General features: G+C 51.1%; 7 protein-coding genes across 7 annotated transcripts; 3 read left to right on the top strand and 4 right to left on the bottom strand.

Moving 5' to 3' along the window:
• The first annotated feature begins 6318 nt into the window (after positions 1 to 6318).
• Positions 6319 to 7000, top strand: LOC309589159 (histone H4). Its single transcript, XM_082309088.1, has one exon. It carries the CDS (start codon positions 6537 to 6539, stop codon positions 6846 to 6848), a length of 312 nt encoding a protein of 103 aa, XP_082165214.1. The 5' UTR covers positions 6319 to 6536; the 3' UTR covers positions 6849 to 7000.
• Positions 7001 to 7751: 751 nt separating this feature from the next.
• Positions 7752 to 8296, bottom strand: LOC309589158 (histone H2A type 2-C). Its single transcript, XM_082309087.1, has one exon. It carries the CDS (start codon positions 8242 to 8244, stop codon positions 7855 to 7857), a length of 390 nt encoding a protein of 129 aa, XP_082165213.1. The 5' UTR covers positions 8245 to 8296; the 3' UTR covers positions 7752 to 7854.
• A 1389-nt stretch (positions 8297 to 9685) lies between these two features.
• LOC309589251 (histone H3.2) lies at positions 9686 to 10301 on the top strand (the record flags this gene model as incomplete). Its single annotated transcript, XM_082309217.1, has 1 exon — positions 9686 to 10301. One exon carries the CDS (start codon positions 9686 to 9688, stop codon positions 10094 to 10096), a length of 411 nt encoding a protein of 136 aa, XP_082165343.1. The 3' UTR covers positions 10097 to 10301.
• Positions 10302 to 13364: 3063 nt separating this feature from the next.
• LOC309588576 (histone H3.2) lies at positions 13365 to 13863 on the bottom strand. The gene has a single exon (XM_082308041.1). The coding sequence runs from the start codon at positions 13822 to 13824 to the stop codon at positions 13414 to 13416; it is 411 nt and encodes a 136-aa protein (XP_082164167.1). The 5' UTR covers positions 13825 to 13863; the 3' UTR covers positions 13365 to 13413.
• Positions 13864 to 15303: 1440 nt separating this feature from the next.
• On the bottom strand, positions 15304 to 15882 carry LOC309589567 (histone H2B 1/2/3/4/6). The gene has a single exon (XM_082309820.1). It carries the CDS (start codon positions 15771 to 15773, stop codon positions 15393 to 15395), a length of 381 nt encoding a protein of 126 aa, XP_082165946.1. The 5' UTR covers positions 15774 to 15882; the 3' UTR covers positions 15304 to 15392.
• Positions 15883 to 15989: 107 nt separating this feature from the next.
• LOC309589566 (histone H2A-IV) lies at positions 15990 to 16801 on the top strand. Its single transcript, XM_082309819.1, has one exon. It carries the CDS (start codon positions 16108 to 16110, stop codon positions 16495 to 16497), a length of 390 nt encoding a protein of 129 aa, XP_082165945.1. The 5' UTR covers positions 15990 to 16107; the 3' UTR covers positions 16498 to 16801.
• Positions 16802 to 16986: 185 nt separating this feature from the next.
• LOC309589565 (histone H1.03-like) lies at positions 16987 to 17787 on the bottom strand (the record flags this gene model as incomplete). Its single annotated transcript, XM_082309818.1, has 1 exon — positions 16987 to 17787. One exon carries the CDS (start codon positions 17785 to 17787, stop codon positions 17062 to 17064), a length of 726 nt encoding a protein of 241 aa, XP_082165944.1. The 3' UTR covers positions 16987 to 17061.
• Positions 17788 to 20086: the final 2299 nt, after the last annotated feature.

Genomic DNA, 20086 nt, shown 5'->3' with positions numbered 1-20086 from the left:
TTACTTCGGTAATCTTCAGTGGAGGACATTTAAATACTCCAGCCCTCAACTGTGGCTTCACAGAGTGTTGATACCCATTTATTGCTGGCTGAAATTGAGGTGGCTAAAATGGTCACCATCCCAGTTTTCTGCTTGACTTTTCTCCCAGAAGTTGCTACTCTCTCCCCATTCCCAATAGGGATAGCTAATAATATGTGTAGCAGCTTCTGATCTCCAACAGTTACAGTCTACTATCTTAAAATAAGCTGAAGTAACTTCAGAAATTTCATGACACAGAGAGAAGCTCTGATCTTTTTTTTAATTGCTTTGCAGCAAAGACATAAAATAACTTTAGCGATGCAGAATTACTGCTTGGAACACATGTTCTTCTTTACCTGAAAGAAATACATGCAGGAACAAAATTTTGGAAAGTTAAGGTGCATTTGGCAATTTTAAAAAGTTTGTTCCGCAGTCAGAGAAGACAGTTTAGAAGGAATGGACAGATGTACTCAGACAAAGAAACAATGTGGTGAAGGGTTATATAAAAGGCAGGAATGGCAGTTGCACCTCCAGCTGAGCAAATGAGAAAAGGAAATAATCCTGTTACGTATAGGATATTGTAGAAAGACTTCATGAAGAAGGCGCCACATAGACTCTGACATGCAGTTTGGCTTTCCCAATGAGACAGGAGGGAGGCAGACTTCATCATTCATTAAAAGAGGAGGAGAGTGATATCAGGATCTCCAGAGATACTTTTGGGGAGAACATCACTGTCATGTCTACTACACCTGAATGACTTCAATCCTTCCCATCTCATGGGCACCCCAGCAAGCCACACTACATCACAAACCTGCACAAGATTGCAATCTGAACCCTGCAAGTCACTTCCCCTCATTAACCCAGATCTGTCCAACTTTTGTAGTTGTCTATTAAGACCTCTTGGCATAAGCAAGGAGACACATGAACCACAGCCAAGGGCTGGCACTGCACCTGAGAGCTATCAAACATTCCCATCTCCAGTTTAGGACCTGCCAGTACTTGTTCCTAAGAAAATGAGCTCTGGGTTATATTTAGATACATTTGCAATAATGAGATGTAGCATGGTAGTTGTTGTTCTCAAGCAATTTTGTTAGGAGGCATTAGCATGAGAGCTAGCTACACAAATGGGACTAATGGGCTGTTCTACCTGCTGTAGGTGAGTGCCGTGGTCAGTCATTCTTAGACAGCTCAAGGAAGTACAGCTGATATGCCTGTGCACCACAGCCCCTCTTCTTCCTTCAAGTGACAATTACCACAGAGATTTAGATGAGGGCTTTTGCATTATGTGCTGCGCTCCCGCATACATGTTCTACAGGAAAGAGGTGTAAATACTCCCTGCAACCGTGATTACACTCCTGTTACAGTGTTACACCCATGCCTTTCTTGCCCTCAGTGACTTCATCCTTCATCTGAGTTACAAATGTAGTAACTGGTGTGATCAAACCAGCCAGCACAGTTTAACAGCTTTTAACCCTTAGCTAAGCAATTTTAAAGTGGTACCTACCAAACTACAAACTCACTGCAGCTCAGCAAACAAGTCGCTGCCTACATAATACTAATGTTGCTGCTGTTGTTTTTAAGACTCCTAAATATGATGAGACCACACAAGGCCTTTTAAATCCACTGTATGGCTGAGCACCTATAGTAGGCGGGACAAATAGAGTAGGGCAACTGATGACTGTCCCTGTAGACTCAGCTTCCTGGAATGTTGCACACTCCTCCCTGTACTCTTGGTTAAAGGTTGGGGCACCTATTGTGGCCTCCCTTCATCATTGCCATGGCATGTCATTTGACAATTGAAAACCTATAGTTCAAAACCTGGATATGTCCATAGTTAGGAGACACTGGGAAGGATGCCCTTCCTGGGAAAGTGAAAAAAACAAACAAAAAAACCAAACCAAACCAAACAAATAAAAAAAACAAACCACAAAAAAACCCCCACAAAAAACCACAAAAACGCAGGGGGCCAAAACCCCTCCTGGAACAGCTAATGAGGAAAAAAGATGCACTTTGTTCTCTACTGTATGGGAGTTTACCAGGTTAACACATTTTTACTTTTCTCACACACAGGCAAAGAAAAGATCCTCACTGTCAGTCAGATATCAAACAACAGAATTATTTATGTCTTAAAGTACTTTGGTCTTCTAAAACCAACCTAAGGCACTTGGCAAACTGTCTTCTGGACCACTTTGGTGTGCTTTGAATGTAGTCATAAACCAGTGATCGAGGACCTCAGGCCCTAAGGCAAACTGTCCATGAAAGGTAAGCAACATTAACAGAAGTTCCATCAGCCATGGCTCCCCAAAGAAATCGTCTCCTCCTGAATTGACAGTGCCTCTCTTTCATCTGCATTTAATAGTGAATTCCACCAAGGAAGGGTGCCACCACACTGTCCTTTCACTGCAGCCTCTCCATCAGCACTGAAGCCTGGCTGCTCAGAGAAGTGAGCAGCCCACACAGAGCAATGCTGAGCAACCCTTCCTCCCCACAACACCCTGGCACTTCTGTGTGCTTTCTGCCCTCCACTCTTTCCTATTTGTGTGCCAGTGCTCCCTGTAAATGCTGGTAAGAGGGAGGGAGCAATGTGACAAATCCACATGCCCCCTCCAGCCAGAGCCATGTTTGGTACCTATAGAGGGACAAATTGTCCTTGGGCACGTAGTGCATGCACAGCTGGCCTGCAGTCTGCCATCTCCCTGGCTGGTGACACCCCAGGCGCTGATGTGACAGGCTTCCAGCTACATTTGGGTTGGCAGGCAACCTGTATTTTTGCCACACAGGCAGTGATGGTGGCATCCAGACACTGTGTAGGCTGGACTTCTGCCATCAATGAGAGCCAAAGCACTGTGTCACACACACCATGTGAAGGTGCTCTCATTAAGTGATGCTGCCTTGCCGGTTTTCCTCAGAGGTGTGGAGCAGGTACTGGCTCCAGATAAGGCTGTTTGTGCCATCTTTCCAGAGCAGGAGTATCACAAGGTAGCACTTGGGTGCCAGCAATATAGGCTGTCTGTCTTCCCATAGAAGGGAGCAAAAAGGTTTTGAAGAGTTGTTCAGTGTGTAAGGGTGCTGTCCTGTAGCTTATGTTTTTTACAGTACATGCTTTGCAGCTGTGCAGTCTGTAGGCTGGTGCTAGAGTGGCACTGTCCTTGGTTAGGATGTCATCCAGACTTCCAGGGGCACTGGAAGGGCTGGCTGGTGCCCGGATTTCCCCACAACATACACATGAGGCCTGTCACTCAGCACTCCTGCTATCAGACAGTTAGGAAGTCAGAAATCTGGCTTCACAGGCACATGAGAGTATGTGTATACAGTGTGGGCACATTCAAGAAGAATATATTTCACCTGTTTTGCCTGCAACTTGCCTTGTATGATGTGGTCCCAGAAAGAAGGATTGGCTTCCATAGTAAGTGTGTTAAGTCTAAATCTTGGTCTTCCTGACATAGTTTTTTCCTGTTTTGGACACTGAAAATGCAATCAAGTTTTGTTTGATTCGTGCATGAAATAAGGAGTAGAATAACAAGTTTAACTTTTGTGTGCTGTTTGAGGTTAGTAGCTTGTAACATCTTACATTTAATTGTATGGTTAACAAGACTAGCACACAAGGCTGGCACTGAGCAGCTAGGAGTAAGGATCAGCCTGTGTCCAGCTGCATAGACGTGGCAGGTAAAAAGAAATCAGCTGGATTTTTGGCTTTACCCAAACTTCAATAGGAGGCACCTACAAGAAAGGAAACTTAGTAATCCAAATTACACAAAGCTGTTGAGAAAAGGGCCTGCTGATCAGTAAGATAAACATTTGAGTAATTAATCTGATATTAACTGTCCAGATCTAATACATGTTCATTTATATAAATATCTTCGGGGGGGAGGGGGGGAAGAAAAAAGGAAAAAAAAAAAGGAAAAGAGAAAAAAAGGGTTTAGGGTCAACAGTTGAACCAAAACTTAAGGGGAAACAAAGGTGTAATCTCTGCTTGTTTTATTAATTCTTTAGAAGAAAACAGGCCTTGGCATGTAGAGTACATGGAAAGGTTTTCAAGGGGAAAAGCTTTCAAGGGCTGTCTCTGTCAGTGACATCACTGGATGAGGACAGGAATGTTTATTTGTATTTAACACTAATGAAAAAAAAAGGTTCTTATACTTGAAAACTGTTCGGTGTTAGGTTTTTCTTTTTTCCTTTTACAACATGTGATTATTCTCGTAACATGGTGAATCGTCTTAGCTCGGTTTTGGGTCATTTTGGTTTTCTTTCTCACATGGTTATGGTCTCTTCAGTGTTGAAGGAGACACTAGCTCATCCTCTATTGGGCTAGTATTGAGGACACACAAGCCATGACTCTGGGAGAGGACAGAAGAAGAATACAGAGTGTAGTAGAACTTGTTTCTGCAGTTAGGAATATCAGCAGGGATCCAGAATCAGGAGAAATGAATGGGAAATATGAGTGGGACAGCCTTGAGATTGTGCTGCCCTTTGAATTGCATTCTGGACAGAGACATATGATCATAACACTGGAAGAACTGAATAATTCACAGGAAACTTCCATCTGGGCCAATATCCCATCTGTGACAGAGGCCAGTAAAAAAGGAGTGTAAGAATAATAACTGATATCTCATTAAAATGATGCCTTAGGTCCTAGTGATTTGCAGGTCAGGGACTCACTGAATCAGGGGGGATGTCTTTGAATTGGAGAGTTTGAATGGATTTTTCTCCTGTGTGTTTATTGATTGCTTTCTCTGGATATAGCAGCTCTCATTTTTCATGCTTTAGGATGTGGCTTTAGCATGACAAATTATAAAAGGCTGAGGAACAGGTACAGTGGGAGTGGGAGATGGACAAATGGGTGATGGACATGTATACTACGTGGTGTGTATCTCATTCATAGAGGAGAATCTCATTTATATACAGTTAAGTGTCCTCAGTGTGTGTGTGTGTGAGAGAGAGAGACAAAATGGTGCTAGCAAACATGCTTTCTATAGTGTAGTTGAAGTGGGACAAAATGGCAACCAGCATAGAGAGTGAACTGAACCCCCTTTCCTGTAGCCGAAGAGAGGTGAAGAGAATACATATGAAGCAGAAGGATGACAAGTCATTTGAAAGAACAGAGAAAAATAAATCAAGAGTCTTCAGGGCCAGGCAGAGACATTCCTATGCAAAATATCAGAGCTGAAAGACACTGGGAAAGAATTACCTCACCATTATATTTTTAGATCCCATCACTCACACAGACCTTCCCTCCTGGAGTCACTGTGACTGAGGCAGAACCAAATGCCAATGTCAGCAAGACAAAGTGTTGTCAGAATTCACAAAGATCTCCCTGAGCCCTTCATCTTGAAAGGATTTTGTCTGTCTCTGTTTGGATAATGTGTGCATTCAGCCACGATGAACACAGGCAAAGTCTCCATATTGGAATTATGCTAATCTCATAGCCCCAGTGGGCCCTGAGCTATGAAAAGGAGGACTGCAAGGATAGCCGGCAGTAATGAAGTATGGATTTAACAGTCATGATGACTGATTTTCAGAGTAACGAAGTCATACCAAAATAACAAAGAGAAATGTTGTCACTGGCAATGTACGCTGGTGAAAGGAAAACATACATTACACAAAAAAAAAAAAAAGAATATCTATCCACTCACAATGATATCAGGCCTTTGAAAACATGGAGGTACACATGCATATAGCTGACGCAGCCATTTTGATTGTGCATTTGACATGCATGACTAATTTTCACCCAGTTAGTAGCAGTGATCTACATGGAAATATAATGCTTTTTGAATGTGACCAGGATGTCTGGGACTTAATATGAAGCAACATTCCAGACACACAATAGAAAACAAAGGGCCTTCTCCAGTTCTATGCTGAAAAAGCCCTTTGCTGACTTGCCAGTGATGCTGTAGCCTGAGAGTCAGGCATAGCCAGCTTCTAGAAAAACATGCACGATTCTGTCTGGTCTGAGATGAAGGCATAGTCGTGATTTTCCTGATGCTTCACAGCATAAGCCAAATACTAGCACAGAGGTGACCTGTCAGGTCTTACATTTGTCAGCGGGTTCTCAATACTACCATCGAGTCTTTGCAATGTGACCTCAGAACTATTGAGAAATGCTCAGCATGACTTTAACAACGGTTCGCGGGGGCCGCAAGGCCGCCGGCTCCCTGCTCAGGGGCCCGCCCGGCCCCACAGAGATGGAAGGTGTGTGCGCCGCCGCCCCGCCCGGAGAAGATGCCGGGAAACGGCACTTCAGAGACACCGGGACTGGGGGAAGGCGAGCGAGGCGAAAGCAGAAACGGAGGCGGGGACCGGCGCGGCGCAGCCGGCCGGGGCCCCGGGGCGGTGCCCGAGGGCAGCGAAGGGCGAAGGCTCCGCCTCGCCGCGCGCCGCGGTGGAGGGAGCGGCGGCTCAGGCCCCGCCCCGCCAGCTGCGCCCGCCCCTGCTCCCAACCAGGTCGGCTCCCGCCGCATAAAGGCCGCGGCGCGGGCGGCGGCTGCTCACAACTCGGAGCAGCCGGAGAAAGCAGCGCCATGTCCGGGCGAGGCAAGGGCGGGAAGGGGCTCGGCAAGGGGGGCGCCAAGCGCCACCGCAAGGTGCTGCGCGACAACATCCAGGGCATCACCAAGCCGGCCATCCGCCGCCTGGCGCGGCGCGGCGGCGTGAAGCGCATCTCGGGGCTGATCTACGAGGAGACGCGCGGCGTGCTGAAGGTCTTCCTGGAGAACGTGATCCGCGACGCCGTCACCTACACCGAGCACGCCAAGAGGAAGACGGTGACGGCCATGGACGTGGTCTACGCCCTCAAGCGCCAGGGACGCACCCTCTACGGCTTCGGCGGCTAAAGCTTTCTGCTCCCGGACCATCTCGAGAACCCAAAGGCTCTTTTAAGAGCCACCCACTTTTTCTTTTAAAAGAGTTGTGTCGCGTTGGTTGACTTGCTTTAAGTTGTGCTGTTTTTGCTACCTTGCTTTTCACGTTCCTTCCTCGTTTACTCCTGTCCCCGTTTTTCCGGACTGGCTGGCCTTGCAGTTCGGCTCCGGGTTTCTCTCCAGCGCCCTACTGCTGTGTCATTCCCCTTCCCAGTTCTTCTGTCTCCTCTCCCCTTGCCGCAGCCGCTTTCGGAAGAGCTGGCTGGGGCGCTTTGCCCTGCAAGGCGGGTGCTGTGCTGGTTTGTGACTTTCGCCGAGGCGTTTACTGATGCCCGGGGCCGGCGGCCTTGTTTGGAAAAAACCGTGCGGCCAAGGGAACAGCTCCCCCGCCCCGACAAAATACGAAAAAGGAAAAAGGCAAAACCCGGCTCTGTCTCGCCAAGTTCTCTGCTGCAGGGCGGCGGCTCCTTCGTTTCTTCCTGCCCGATCATGCCCGCAGGGGGGAACTGCGGGGACCAGGGCGGGCTCCCGCCAGCCGGCGGGGCGTGGAAGGGGCCTCCTCGCACTTGCGCGGGGCGGGCTGGCGGCCTCTGTAGCCGGGCCCCGTCCCTGGCGGCGAACGGGTTAAACGCCTCCCTCTTTCGAAAAGCCCGCGCGAGCGACGCCCGGCTGCGGGCGATTCCGCGCTCGGCTCCGCCGGCGCTCGCCCCAGCACAGCACCGCCCCCCACCGGGCTCCACCCGCCGGCTGGCCGGGGCCCACGAGGAAAACACAACCTCCCGGCCGCACCTCAGCGCTCCGACGGAGCAACCGGGCCGGGAATCTACAGAACAGGGAGAGCGCCCTCCCCTGAGAAACGCCCGCCCCTCCCCTGCCGCCCGCCCAGCAGCACCTCAAGCTCTTTCTCGAGGCTGTGGGTGGCTCTGAAAAGAGCCTTTGGGTTTCGCTTCTGTGCTCGGGACGCTTCTCCGGGCCCGCTTTACTTGCTCTTGGCTTTGTGGCTCTCAGTCTTCTTGGGCAGCAGCACGGCCTGGATGTTGGGCAGCACGCCGCCCTGCGCGATCGTCACCTTGCCCAGCAGCTTGTTGAGCTCCTCGTCGTTGCGGATGGCCAGCTGCAGGTGGCGGGGGATGATGCGCGTCTTCTTGTTGTCGCGGGCCGCGTTGCCCGCCAGCTCCAGGATCTCGGCCGTCAGGTACTCCAGCACGGCCGCCAGGTACACCGGGGCGCCGGCGCCCACCCGCTCCGCGTAGTTGCCCTTGCGCAGCAGCCGGTGCACGCGGCCCACGGGGAACTGCAGCCCGGCCCGCGACGAGCGCGACTTGGCCTTGGCCCGCGCCTTCCCGCCCTGCTTCCCGCGGCCCGACATCCTCGATCAATCGCTCGCTCGCTCGGCGCTGAAGCCCGAAAGCGCAGGGACGAGGCCGGTGCGCTGCCGGCGCCCTGAGGCCCGCCCTTATATCCCTTCCCTTTGCGCGGCCGGCGGCTCCTGATAGGCCGAGGCGCCCACAGAGGAGGGCGCACCCAATGGCGGAGCGAATCTCGTCCTGGCCAATAGCGAGGGGCGCAGCGCTGAGAGGCCTCCGCCCGCGCTCTCGAGGCGGCCAATGAGGAGGCGGGGGGGGCGGGCTTCAGCAGAGGGCTCCGCCCGGGCGGAACGTTCGCTCCCGCCGCCCGGAGCCGCGGGGGCCGCGCCCGCCCCGGACCCGCTCCTGTTTTCTCTCTTTTTACGGTTTTAAAGCAGCCGGGTCGGCAACGCGCGGCTTGGGAGGGCGGAGTTGAGGCGGTAGAGAGGGAGACGGCGTGGCTGTGTCAGCGAGCGGGAGCGCAGGGGGGGTTTACCGGGAGAGGGGAAAGGCGGTACCGTCCCCCACTTCTGTTCCACGCTGAGTCTTTTCCCCGCGGGAACATTTCGCCCCTTTCCAACAACGGGTCGCCCCAAAGCTTTCCGGCCTTCCCAAACGGTACGCGCTTCCTTGAACCGGAAAACCACCACAGCTCGCTCCCTTCTGGGCCCCTCCCCCCCTCCCCCGCCGAACGCACAGAGGGACAATGCAGTCAAACACGGCCTCTCCACTCACTGCCCAGTTACATGATTACATCTAAAACCCCATTTACAGCTTTTGATTCCAATACTCATCCTCTGGTCATCATTTTTCTTAGTACAGTTGATTTGTTCTTGTACTATTAATAGGAACTAAATGGGGTGGGTCTTCATTATTTGATTAAACTTATGTTTTTTAATATCGTGTTTTTCATTATTCTTTTCAATCTATTGTTTTTTCACTTGCCATCTTTTTCCCTTCTGTTCTCCTTTTATATTCTGTATGCTTCTGTAATATTTCCACGTATTTAAATAATAATTCCTATAACTTCCAGAGAAATTTTATCCTTGTTAACTCTATAGGGAAATATCCATACAAAAAATAAAGGGGGGGGGGGGGTGCGAAATTTCACATTGAAAGGAAAAAACTCCTTTAAAAAAGGCAGTCTTAATTATTAACTCACACAATGTCTAAAAAATTTTAAAATCAATAATATATGAAGGGTTTCTGGAAATGGAAAACGCATGCAGTGATAAAAGAATAGCTTTTTTAGACAGCACAAGGTATAAAGGAAGAACAAAGACGCAAAAAGAGAGGTGGTACTTGCCAGTGGCGGGATTTTTAAACTTTGAATCCACCAATGAGACTCAGCGTGTAGCCATCCGCCTATCAGAGAAGGGACCAGTGCTATATATAATCCTCGCCTACAGGCAGGACGTCAGTGGTTTATTGGTAGTCTCTGCCTTAGTTGTTTGCCTGAGAGCGATGGCGCGCACGAAGCAGACGGCGCGTAAGTCGACGGGCGGGAAGGCGCCCCGCAAGCAGCTGGCCACCAAGGCGGCCCGCAAGAGCGCGCCGGCCACGGGCGGCGTGAAGAAGCCGCACCGGTACCGGCCGGGCACGGTGGCGCTGCGCGAGATCCGTCGCTACCAGAAGTCGACGGAGCTGCTGATCCGCAAGCTGCCCTTCCAGCGCCTGGTGCGGGAGATCGCGCAGGACTTCAAGACCGACCTGCGCTTCCAGAGCTCGGCCGTGATGGCGCTGCAGGAGGCGAGCGAGGCCTACCTGGTGGGGCTCTTCGAGGACACCAACCTGTGCGCCATCCACGCCAAGCGCGTCACCATCATGCCCAAGGACATCCAGCTGGCCCGCCGCATCCGCGGCGAGCGCGCTTAAGCCTCTGGCAGACAGATCTTTCAGGCTATCGAAAACCCAAAGGCTCTTTTAAGAGCCACTCCGTGTGCAAGAAAAGAGCTGTAATACTTTGGAATTTAGTTGAAAATGTGTGTTTTTCTACACTGAAACTAACAACATTTGAAGACTGCACTGAATATTGCCATATTTTCTTTTTCAGTATTCCAACAAACCCCAGTCACTTAGTGTTGATCACTCACAGTTGCATAGTAAGTAGTGACTGTTAGTTTTATTGCCTATTGCAATATCGGGTTTTAGTCTTAAAATGTGAAAAGTATCTGCATTGCAATGATAAAATTAATTGTGAAACACAGGAATCTGGAGTGTAATGAAATTTGAACTGGATCGGGATTTAAAGCTGCTGGAAAAAAAACTCACTAAAAACTTATTTCCTGAAATTACATAGAAAACATTCATAGCTCCTTTTCATTCCCCTGCTGGAATAGCACGGAGACTTTGTCTGTAAATGTAATTTGAAAGGAATTATATGATTGTAATTTTAAAATTAATTAGGTGTCTGGCTACACTCTAAGACTTCAGCAGGCTCCATCCCGGTTGTAATTGTTCCACACTGGCAACGTATTATTAATTGAAATGACTTAAGTTTGGAGCTAGGCACCGCTTCAAGGTATTGAAGCGTTCGAGGCCAGGTTGGATGGGGCTTTGAGTCAAGCTGGTCTAGTGGAAGGTGTCCCTGCCCATGGCAGGGGGCTTGGAACTAGATGATCTTTAAGGTTCCTTCCAACCCAAACCATTCTGTGATTCTGTGAGGTTAGCAAAAGTTACAATGTCTAAAACCTCAGACTTGTTACAATTGTAAATAAGTAGAGAGTGAGGTCACAGGGTGAACAAAAATGACCTTACTGGAACAGACACTGGTGCCTGCTTATTGTGCACACCCAGGCTCTGTAAGGAGCCCTCGCTCATACCAGACTCTGGAATCGCTCTCAAAAGCGAATGAGGAAATTATTCATCGTGACTGATCGGTAGTTAATATCTTGTCTGTGTTCTCAAGTGTTGTATCAGTACTATCCAGTAAAATTGCTAAAAAGGACTGGGTAGGATGTTACAGTGTTAACATGGTGATACTTGTTAGAAATAAGACAGAGTTCCTTTTATGTTTATTATTTTCCTGGTTAATGTTAAATGTGCACTAGGACAACTGAAACAGTGGAAGCAAGGAGTGAGGTTATGCTTGTGTCATGTGACTTTTAAGAGAACACAGAACTTCTATGGCCTATTGGAAGGTTTCCTTCACTCCCCAGGCTGGAAGTGGAAAGTCTCTTCTCACACCATGCTGCCCTTCAAGACAAGGAGAAATCTTAGTTATGCCATAGTACAAAGCTTCAATTCCAAAACCTACCAATATTTTTTTCTGCATCACTTGGGTTTCTTTTCTTCTGATTCATTATAAACTCAGAAAAGTTTTACTTTGCATAGAAATAAATAGAGGTGAAGTCTCTCTTAAAAAATACTTATACGCTCTGTTTGAAAGACACAAAAAAAAAATTGAGTAGTGTCTCTGTCTGCCTTACACTGCACAGCCATTGCATTCATCACTTGGTAACATTGAAGCTCTTTACTTCCATTGCAACCACCTAGTTTCAAAATAAGGCCATGAAGAGCCACAAACTCATTTGGGGGCCTTTATGTAGAGTGGGGAAGAAAAAAAAAAAAAAAAAAGGAAAGAAACCATCAAACCAACCTTGATCTGGGCTGATTGCTACACTCGGTGAGTCTTTCCACCTTCTCTTCTCATCTATCTGAGTGCATCTATACTGCAGCAAGCACTCCCAAGAGAAAGCATCCAAATGCTGCCCAGCAGCCTCTAATGACAACAGGTGACAGCTCTGCCTTCTCATAGCTCCCTTCAGTGCTACCCAGCACTCAGGGCTGTTACAGCCCAGGTACCAGCTGTAACCTTTCACAGCCAGGGAGAAGACAGGAAGATGTTTCCCAAAATTATGGTAGACACTGCTGTTACTCTCCATTAAGAATCTGAGGCCTAAGTTTTAACTTCCTATTATAATGCTGAGGATATTACTAGGCTGGTCACTCCTGTGTGCATGTCTCATAGCAATTGGGAAAAGGTAGGTCCCTATAAGGGAGGTTGAAAGCTCCATGCATATATACATCTATCCTACCAGTATATTCTGAAGAATCCTAGAAATCTCACTGAAAATCTGTAGAAATCAGACAACTCCGCATATTTTCTGACTGCATAGAATCTTGTAATCCCCATCTAAGGAAGTGCAAGTTCAAAGACAAGTACATATACACTCATTATTGGAAAAACACACAACTTTCCACTCCAAAATTTTTTATAAAACTCTTATTAAAAACACTCAAAAAAAAAAAAAAGTACTCAGGAAATGCATAAACTTTTCCCCCCCCAGTTTTGTATTATCAATGGTAACAGAACTGGACAAACTTGAAACTTATTCCTGTGTACAATACTTTTCACCCATAGTTTCCTGGCCTCTTTAGGTATGTTTCTGTGCTGTGAGAAAGAAGCCGCACACGCCCCATCGCTTCAGCATAGTTGTCCATCATTTTGAGACCGGCCTCAAAACCCGTCTGTTGAGACAGATATTCTTGCTCCTGGTATTAAAAAATGCTGGAGCAAGAGGGCAGTCCCCTTCAAAATGGGCTGCCTTAGCCAGGTTCAACAATAACACGGTTCCAGAGAGCCGCAGGAAATTTCTGCTCTTGCCTAGACCTAGCCAGCCAGGAGAGTTTAAGGCCCAGAACTCCTGAGTCTGGGGCCATCCCAGACAGAGCTGTGTCCCACCTGCCTTCTCCCTCAAAGATGTTTCAAGCCTAGTATAGTCAAAGCAGTGTAAGAATCTCCATCCTGCCTGGTGTTCTCTGCTCACTGTCCTTAAACTAATGTATTGACACACACCCCTCCCCCAATTTTGTTTCTCCTTCTCCGACCACTGTTCATAAAGTGCCTGTTACCCCTCTTTCAGTATTTGCAAAGCACCTCGGGGAATCACAGAGCAGAAAACGTAGAACCATGTGGGGTTTATAAAAGATAAATATATATACGCAGGCAATATAGTAAAATAAGAGGGGGAAAAAAAAGCAACAAAAAGAGGAGCCATAAGACAACATGCTACAGTTTCGAAAAAAAAATAAATAAATAAAGAAAGCATTATTACTTCTAAAGCATACCTGCTTGAAAACAGTGCTACAGCTCTTTTGCTTGTGGATGGAGTGGCTCTTAAAAGAGCCTTTGGGTCTTTGTGGGCCGCCTCGGTGTCTGCCGGCAGCGCGGAGGGGCTGCGGCAAGAAGCTCAGGCGCGCTCGCCGCGGATGCGGCGGGCCAGCTGGATGTCCTTGGGCATGATGGTGACGCGCTTGGCGTGGATGGCGCACAGGTTGGTGTCCTCGAAGAGCCCCACCAGGTAGGCCTCGCTCGCCTCCTGCAGCGCCATCACGGCCGAGCTCTGGAAGCGCAGGTCGGTCTTGAAGTCCTGCGCGATCTCCCGCACCAGGCGCTGGAAGGGCAGCTTGCGGATCAGCAGCTCCGTCGACTTCTGGTAGCGACGGATCTCGCGCAGCGCCACCGTGCCCGGCCGGTACCGGTGCGGCTTCTTCACGCCGCCCGTGGCCGGCGCGCTCTTGCGGGCCGCCTTGGTGGCCAGCTGCTTGCGCGGCGCCTTCCCGCCCGTCGACTTACGCGCCGTCTGCTTCGTGCGCGCCATCGCTCCGCACTCGCCGCTCCCGCGCTTCGCTCTGCACACACCGAGCCGTGGCACCGGCTCCGCCGCGGCGGTATTTATAGACGCAGCTCCCCGCCGATTGGCCGCCCGCGCCAGGCCGGCTGCCATTGGGCGACGCCACCATTCGAAAAGCCCGCGCCTCGCCGGCTGGAAACCCCTCCCCTCCCCGCTCCCTCCCCCCTCCGTCTCCGCAACCGCCGGCTCGGCCCGCCCTTCCCCCTCCCGCCACGGCCTGCCCCGGCCCAGCCGCTTGCTCTTTCCCGCCTCTCTAGAATGCTTTAGTGCCGGCTCCCTCGCTCTCTAAGGAGGAGTGCGCGGACCATCCCCACGAACAGGGGCTTGGGCGGCGGGAAGGCAGCAGGATGCACCGTAGGTGGCCGGTGTAGCCGGGTCCCGCCGCCCATGCCTCGGACTCGGCCTCTTCCCAACCCGCTCCGCCTCACTGCTCCCCCACTCCGGCCCCGGGACTGCGGGCAAAGGCTCCGTCGCGCGGCAGCCGCCTCTTCCCCGAGCGCTCGCTGTTTCCTCTCACTCAGTAACCGCGTTCGGTTCAGGGCCGCGGCACGAACGCTGCCGGCGCAGGTGGCAGCCAACGTTTCGCGTAAGGCGAGCGTGTCCCGACCGCCCCCCCGCCCCGGGCTCAGGCCCGGCGCTCTTCGGAGGAGCGCGCCTCGGTGAAGCGAGGCCGGGCTCCCAGCCGCGAGCGCCACCGCGACCAATCGCCGCCCTCTGGGGAGCCGCGCCGGGCCGGGCCCGCCCGCTGGGGAGCTCCGTGCAGTCCTCACTCAGGTCGGACCGAGCCCGGCAGCTGCGCGGCCCCGGGTCCTCCCGCCCGCCCCCTGCTCCCGCGGGCTGCTCGGCTGCGGGCTTTACCGGGCGCGGTGAAAGGAGAAGTGGGTGATTCAAGGAAGAGAGCTGGTGGGGTAGACCGTGATCGGGGCCACAGGCAGGGCTGCGCGGTTCGGGAAGCGAGAACGCCGTGAAGCGCTCCGCTTTTCTTCCCCCGGTAGCCCGATGGGGGGGGTGGGGTGGGGGTGGGGGAAGGCGGGCAGGGTGGTCGTTGCCCTGCCTGGAGCATTTTGCTGGGGAAAAAAATAAAAAACAAAACCAAAAACACACACAGACACACCCCTGGTTATCTTGAACCGTCTGTGCGTTCGATGTATCCCCATTCCCCTCGAGTGCCTCACGGGGAAAAAAGAGCAAGCACCGCCCATCCAGAACGCGCTTATTCCAGGCATTTAAAACACCTACATCGTTAGGTTGTTGTTCAGCTGCCCCCAAACCGGACGTGAAAGTGAAGCGGCCTCCCGGGGTATTTCTGCGGAATCGTGAGCGTTCTCTGCTCCACTGAGGCAGATACAGAACACATCGTTTACCGCAAACAGGCACAGCCCCGGTTCTCTACAACAGACAGTGTGTTCACGCCGTTATCACCCCGTCTTCCCCAGGAAAACTAAAAACAACTCACCACAACATCAGCTCTTTTACTGAAAAGGTGGGTGGCTCTTAAAAGAGCCTTTGGGTTAAAACTGACGATCCGAGACGCTCTACTTGGAGCTGGTGTACTTGGTGACAGCCTTGGTGCCCTCGGAGACGGCGTGCTTGGCCAGCTCGCCGGGCAGCAGGAGCCGCACGGCCGTCTGGATCTCCCGCGAGGTGATGGTGGAGCGCTTGTTGTAGTGCGCCAGGCGCGAGGCCTCGCCGGCGATGCGCTCGAAGATGTCGTTGACGAAGGAGTTCATGATGCCCATGGCCTTGGACGAGATGCCCGTGTCGGGGTGCACCTGCTTCAGCACCTTGTACACGTAGATCGAGTAGCTCTCCTTGCGGCTCTTCTTGCGCTTCTTGTCGCCCTTCTTCTGCGTCTTGGTCACCGCCTTCTTGGAGCCCTTCTTGGGCGCGGGGGCGGACTTGGCCGGCTCAGGCATGACAACGAACCTTTCTCTTCACCTCCCCTGCAAAACCCACTGTCGTGGATGCACAGTCAGCGTGAGCGCTCCCTTTTTATAGGGACCGTATGCAAATTATGGTATTCCCGAGCTCGGGTTTCTATTGGCTGAGGGAGTTTTTCTTCAGTCGTAGCTCTCCGTAGTTCATCGCCATTGGTTAAAATTCGATCCGCCTTCCCATTGGCTGGTTTCTCAATGTCACCTTTTCAGCCTATCGAAATTCGCTGTCTTGGCCGAGAGGGGATATAAGGGCGAGTTGCGGGGCCGCTTTCATTTCTGCACGGCTCCTACCCGTGAGTGCTGAGTGGCTGCGATGTCGGGCCGCGGGAAGCAGGGCGGGAAGGCGCGGGCCAAGGCCAAGTCGCGCTCGTCGCGGGCCGGGCTGCAGTTCCCCGTGGGCCGCGTGCACCGGCTGCTGCGCAAGGGCAACTACGCGGAGCGGGTGGGCGCCGGCGCCCCGGTGTACCTGGCGGCCGTGCTGGAGTACCTGACGGCCGAGATCCTGGAGCTGGCGGGCAACGCGGCCCGCGACAACAAGAAGACGCGCATCATCCCCCGCCACCTGCAGCTGGCCATCCGCAACGACGAGGAGCTCAACAAGCTGCTGGGCAAGGTGACGATCGCGCAGGGCGGCGTGCTGCCCAACATCCAGGCCGTGCTGCTGCCCAAGAAGACCGACAGCCACAAGGCTAAAGCCAAGTGAGCACCGAAGAACAACGCCCGGGAAGTTTTTCCCACAGAAACCCAAAGGCTCTTTTCAGAGCCACCAACAAATTCAGAAAAAGAGCTTGAATATCATTAAAGAGCAGAAACCCGCAGCGCCTTTGGCAGTGCTCGGCAGAGACCGAGTGAAACGCCCGCGGGGACCCAGCGCCGTGCACAACGCCCTCCGACCCCACGCTGCTTTCCCACCCCGCTCCGGGGGCGGGGCTCCGGGGAGCTCGGCCCTTCTGAAGCCGCAGCCAATCCCTGGGCTGTGCCGGCTTTGCAAAGCCGCCGGCGCGCCGCGCCGCTCTCCCCGGTAAGCGGACGGCAAGCTCAACAGCAGCCCTGCCCCGAAGTCTGCTGCTCCCAGCGCCCGCCTGTCCCCAAACCGGAACGAAGCGCTGTCGCCAGCAGCGAGCCATCCCCTGCACACCTCCCCCTCGTCTCCTTCCCGCAAACGGGCGGTAGCCACAGTGTTTCAGCCCTTCTTGAGAAAATTTGGGTGGCTCTTAAAAGAGCCGTTGGGTTTAAATGTGGAGCAAGAGTTTTCTTCCACGGGGGCTTACTTCTTCTTGGGCGCCGCCTTCTTTGCCTTGGCCGCTTTCGGCTTGGCCGCCTTCGGTTTGGCTGCTTTCGGCTTCACCGCTTTTGCCTTGGCCGGGCTCTTCGCCGCCCCTGCCGCCGCCTTTTTGGGCTTGGCAGCCTTGGTCGCTTTCTTGGGGCTCTTGGCCGCTTTCTTGGCCACAGCAGCCGCCGGCTTCTTCGCTTTCTTGGGGCTTTTCTTTGCTGTCACCGCCTTCTTGGGCTTCTTGGCAGCGCTGGCGGGCTTCTTGGCCGCCGGCTTCTTGGGCTTGGCCGCGGCTGCCCGCTTCTTGGGGGCTTTTTCCTTCACTTCTCCTGGCTTCTTACTGAGGCGGAAAGACCCAGACGCACCTATGCCCTTGGTCTGCACCAGGGTGCCCTTGCTGACGAGGCTCTTGAGCCCCAGCTTGATGCGGCTGTTGTTCTTCTCCACGTCGTAGCCGCCGGCGGCCAGCGCCTTCTTGAGCGCGGCGAGGGAGAGCCCCTTGCGCTCCTTGGAGGCGGACACGGCCTTGGTGATCAGCTCGGTGACGCTGGGGCCCGCCGGCTTGCGGGCTTTGGAGCCGCCCGCCGCCTTCTTCGGCTTCTTGGCGGCGGCCTTGGCGGCGGGGGCCGGGGCGGCGGCGGCGGGCGCTGCAGCAGGTGCTGTCTCGGCCATGGCGGCGGCGCGCGGGGCACTGGGTGGCGGCGGCGGCGGCGCCCCCATTTATAGCAGCGCGGAGCGCGCTGATTGGTGCCGCCCGCCCGCCCCGCCCCGCCGCCGCCCGGCGCCCGGCGGCCGGGCTTGTGTTTCTTCGGGGATAATAAAATGGTTTTTTTCTGCTTTATCTGTCACGAAACTGCCCCTTTTCTACACCTGGGAGGCCGTGGAAGTGCCTGTTTTCGCCTGTTGGTGTCTTGTCGCGAAAAGAGTGGAGTTTGGGTAGAGAGGGGACGATAAATCCCGAGTCCTGGAACCGAACGGACCTTGAGAGAGTGAAAGTTTTGTTTTTCTTTGTAAATTAGAAATTCTCCTTTGAAGTTAACGTGAGACAGGCAACTCAGTGTTAATCTTCAGAGGGTCTTTTTCACATTAGAGAAGAAAGCGAGCAGTTAGAATCTCATTTTTTAAAATAAAATGGTTTCAAAGAGAGTGAGGTAGCACAAACTCCCACAAGCCATGCCTCCGCTTCTCTTACCGAGATTTATACCTCTGGCTACTGTGAAACACTCAATTAGGGATTTTTTTTTTTTTTTCCCCGTACTTTAAAAGCTAAAGTTTCTGCAGGCTGCACGTGCAATAATAGACAGCATATATTTTATTTACCTCAGAATGGGCTACTTTCTCTGCAACTCTTTTCTGTTGTTAACATAGCAGAAGTCTCTTTAATGTTAATGGGATAAATTGGGACACACAGACCAAAGATGAAAAGGTTTGTGTCGAATCACTGAGCTTCATGTAAGTCTTTGGCATACAGAAACAGACCACACTCTAAATAAAGCACATAGTGCTATTTCTGTAAAATCTGTTGGTATGATTCAGTAACATGGAAAAAATTGGCAGAGATCGAGTCTGCAAGAGATGTGAAAACACCATTTTATTCATATTTTGATGCCAAGCTAGGAAGAAAAATCACAATTTTTGCTCACTGCTCTTTTGCCAGGTTACAGATCAAGTCACAGCAGCTTCTCTACATAAAACCTTTGACTGCAGCAGAAAGTGATGCAAAGCTGTTTATCCACAATGTGGCAACTACTCTATTAGCATGCACACTTCTTTATCAGCTAAAAATTTGTAAATGTTTTTGTGTCTCTGGCAGGAGCTCATAATTCATTTACCTTGAAGTTTAATGGCCATCAGCCAGTTTAACACCATCATATTGCTGCATTTGTACCTGATGCATACAAACTGCACTTGAACAGTTTACGTATGGTGCAGACCAGATGACTATTTCAACAAAATGCAATATCTGTGATTGGAAAAATATTGTCTCACTCCTCTCTCTCGTTCCACTACAGGGAAGGCTAATGAACCTTCTGAAGGCTTTGGGTGACCCTTCATCTTCAATTAATTCACAAAGTCCCATTCTTTAAAACTTCGTATAGGCATTTTGACCTTTACTCGTATATTTATGGTAAAAAGGACTTTAGGAAAATAAACATATTTGTCTCTCCCAATTATGTTTTCTTTCCAGCTCTTCCTCATCATTGAGGTCTCCTAGCTGAGGAGTTATTCCTGAGACAGGGAGGGCAAATAAGACAGCAAATTCAGCAAATCTGGATCTGGGCTTTCAAAGCCGTGTTGGACGCAGGATGGCTTATAGAGCAATGTTCACTGGGAATTTTACAAAGGCAAGAGAACTTGACTGTAACACATTTACTTCATGTAGTAATAGGGGGCATAAAGAATTGAACAGTGAAATTATTAACGTCTCCTAAAGTTTCCTGAAATCAGGTGGATGACCGTATGTCTGCTCTGTCCCATCTAGGTCTGGTAAAAGCCCTGATATCCTTTAAAACCAAAATTTCTTACAGTGTCTGTAAGCTGAATCTTTTTGCACTCACCAACTCTTTTCACATTACCAATGCCAATATTGGGGTTGGGACAGAAGCCTTTCTACATCATAATAAAACAATTTCCCCCATTCTCTGCAACTCTTATTTTGCAAGAGTAATAATGCAGCACAATAGCGCATTTTTCTCCAATCTGTAATTTGATATTCTCAAGACGGTTTTCCTTATACACACATAGTCAAATGGAATACAGCTGTATGTCTACATCCTGTATAGCAGTGATAACTACAACACCAGCCATCTTCAGAGGAAAAGCCTCTCAGTATGTGCCAGAGCAACACTGCAGCACATTGTTGTAGTCCTTGTCTTACTCCACTTTTGAGGCTATCAATCTCCATCAAGTGTTAAATGGCCATTTTGCAACTTGAAGCTATTTTTTGTAATTATTTTAAGTGCTTCTACTTATTTGATTTTCCACTTATGTGTTTACTCCATTATTCCCTTCCCTTATT

This window comes from Platalea leucorodia, assembly GCF_965183815.1.
Source record: "Platalea leucorodia genome assembly, chromosome: 4".
In the NCBI taxonomy this organism is placed as follows: domain Eukaryota; kingdom Metazoa; phylum Chordata; class Aves; order Pelecaniformes; family Threskiornithidae; genus Platalea; species Platalea leucorodia.
This window is presented reverse-complemented; position numbering and strand designations above follow the sequence as displayed.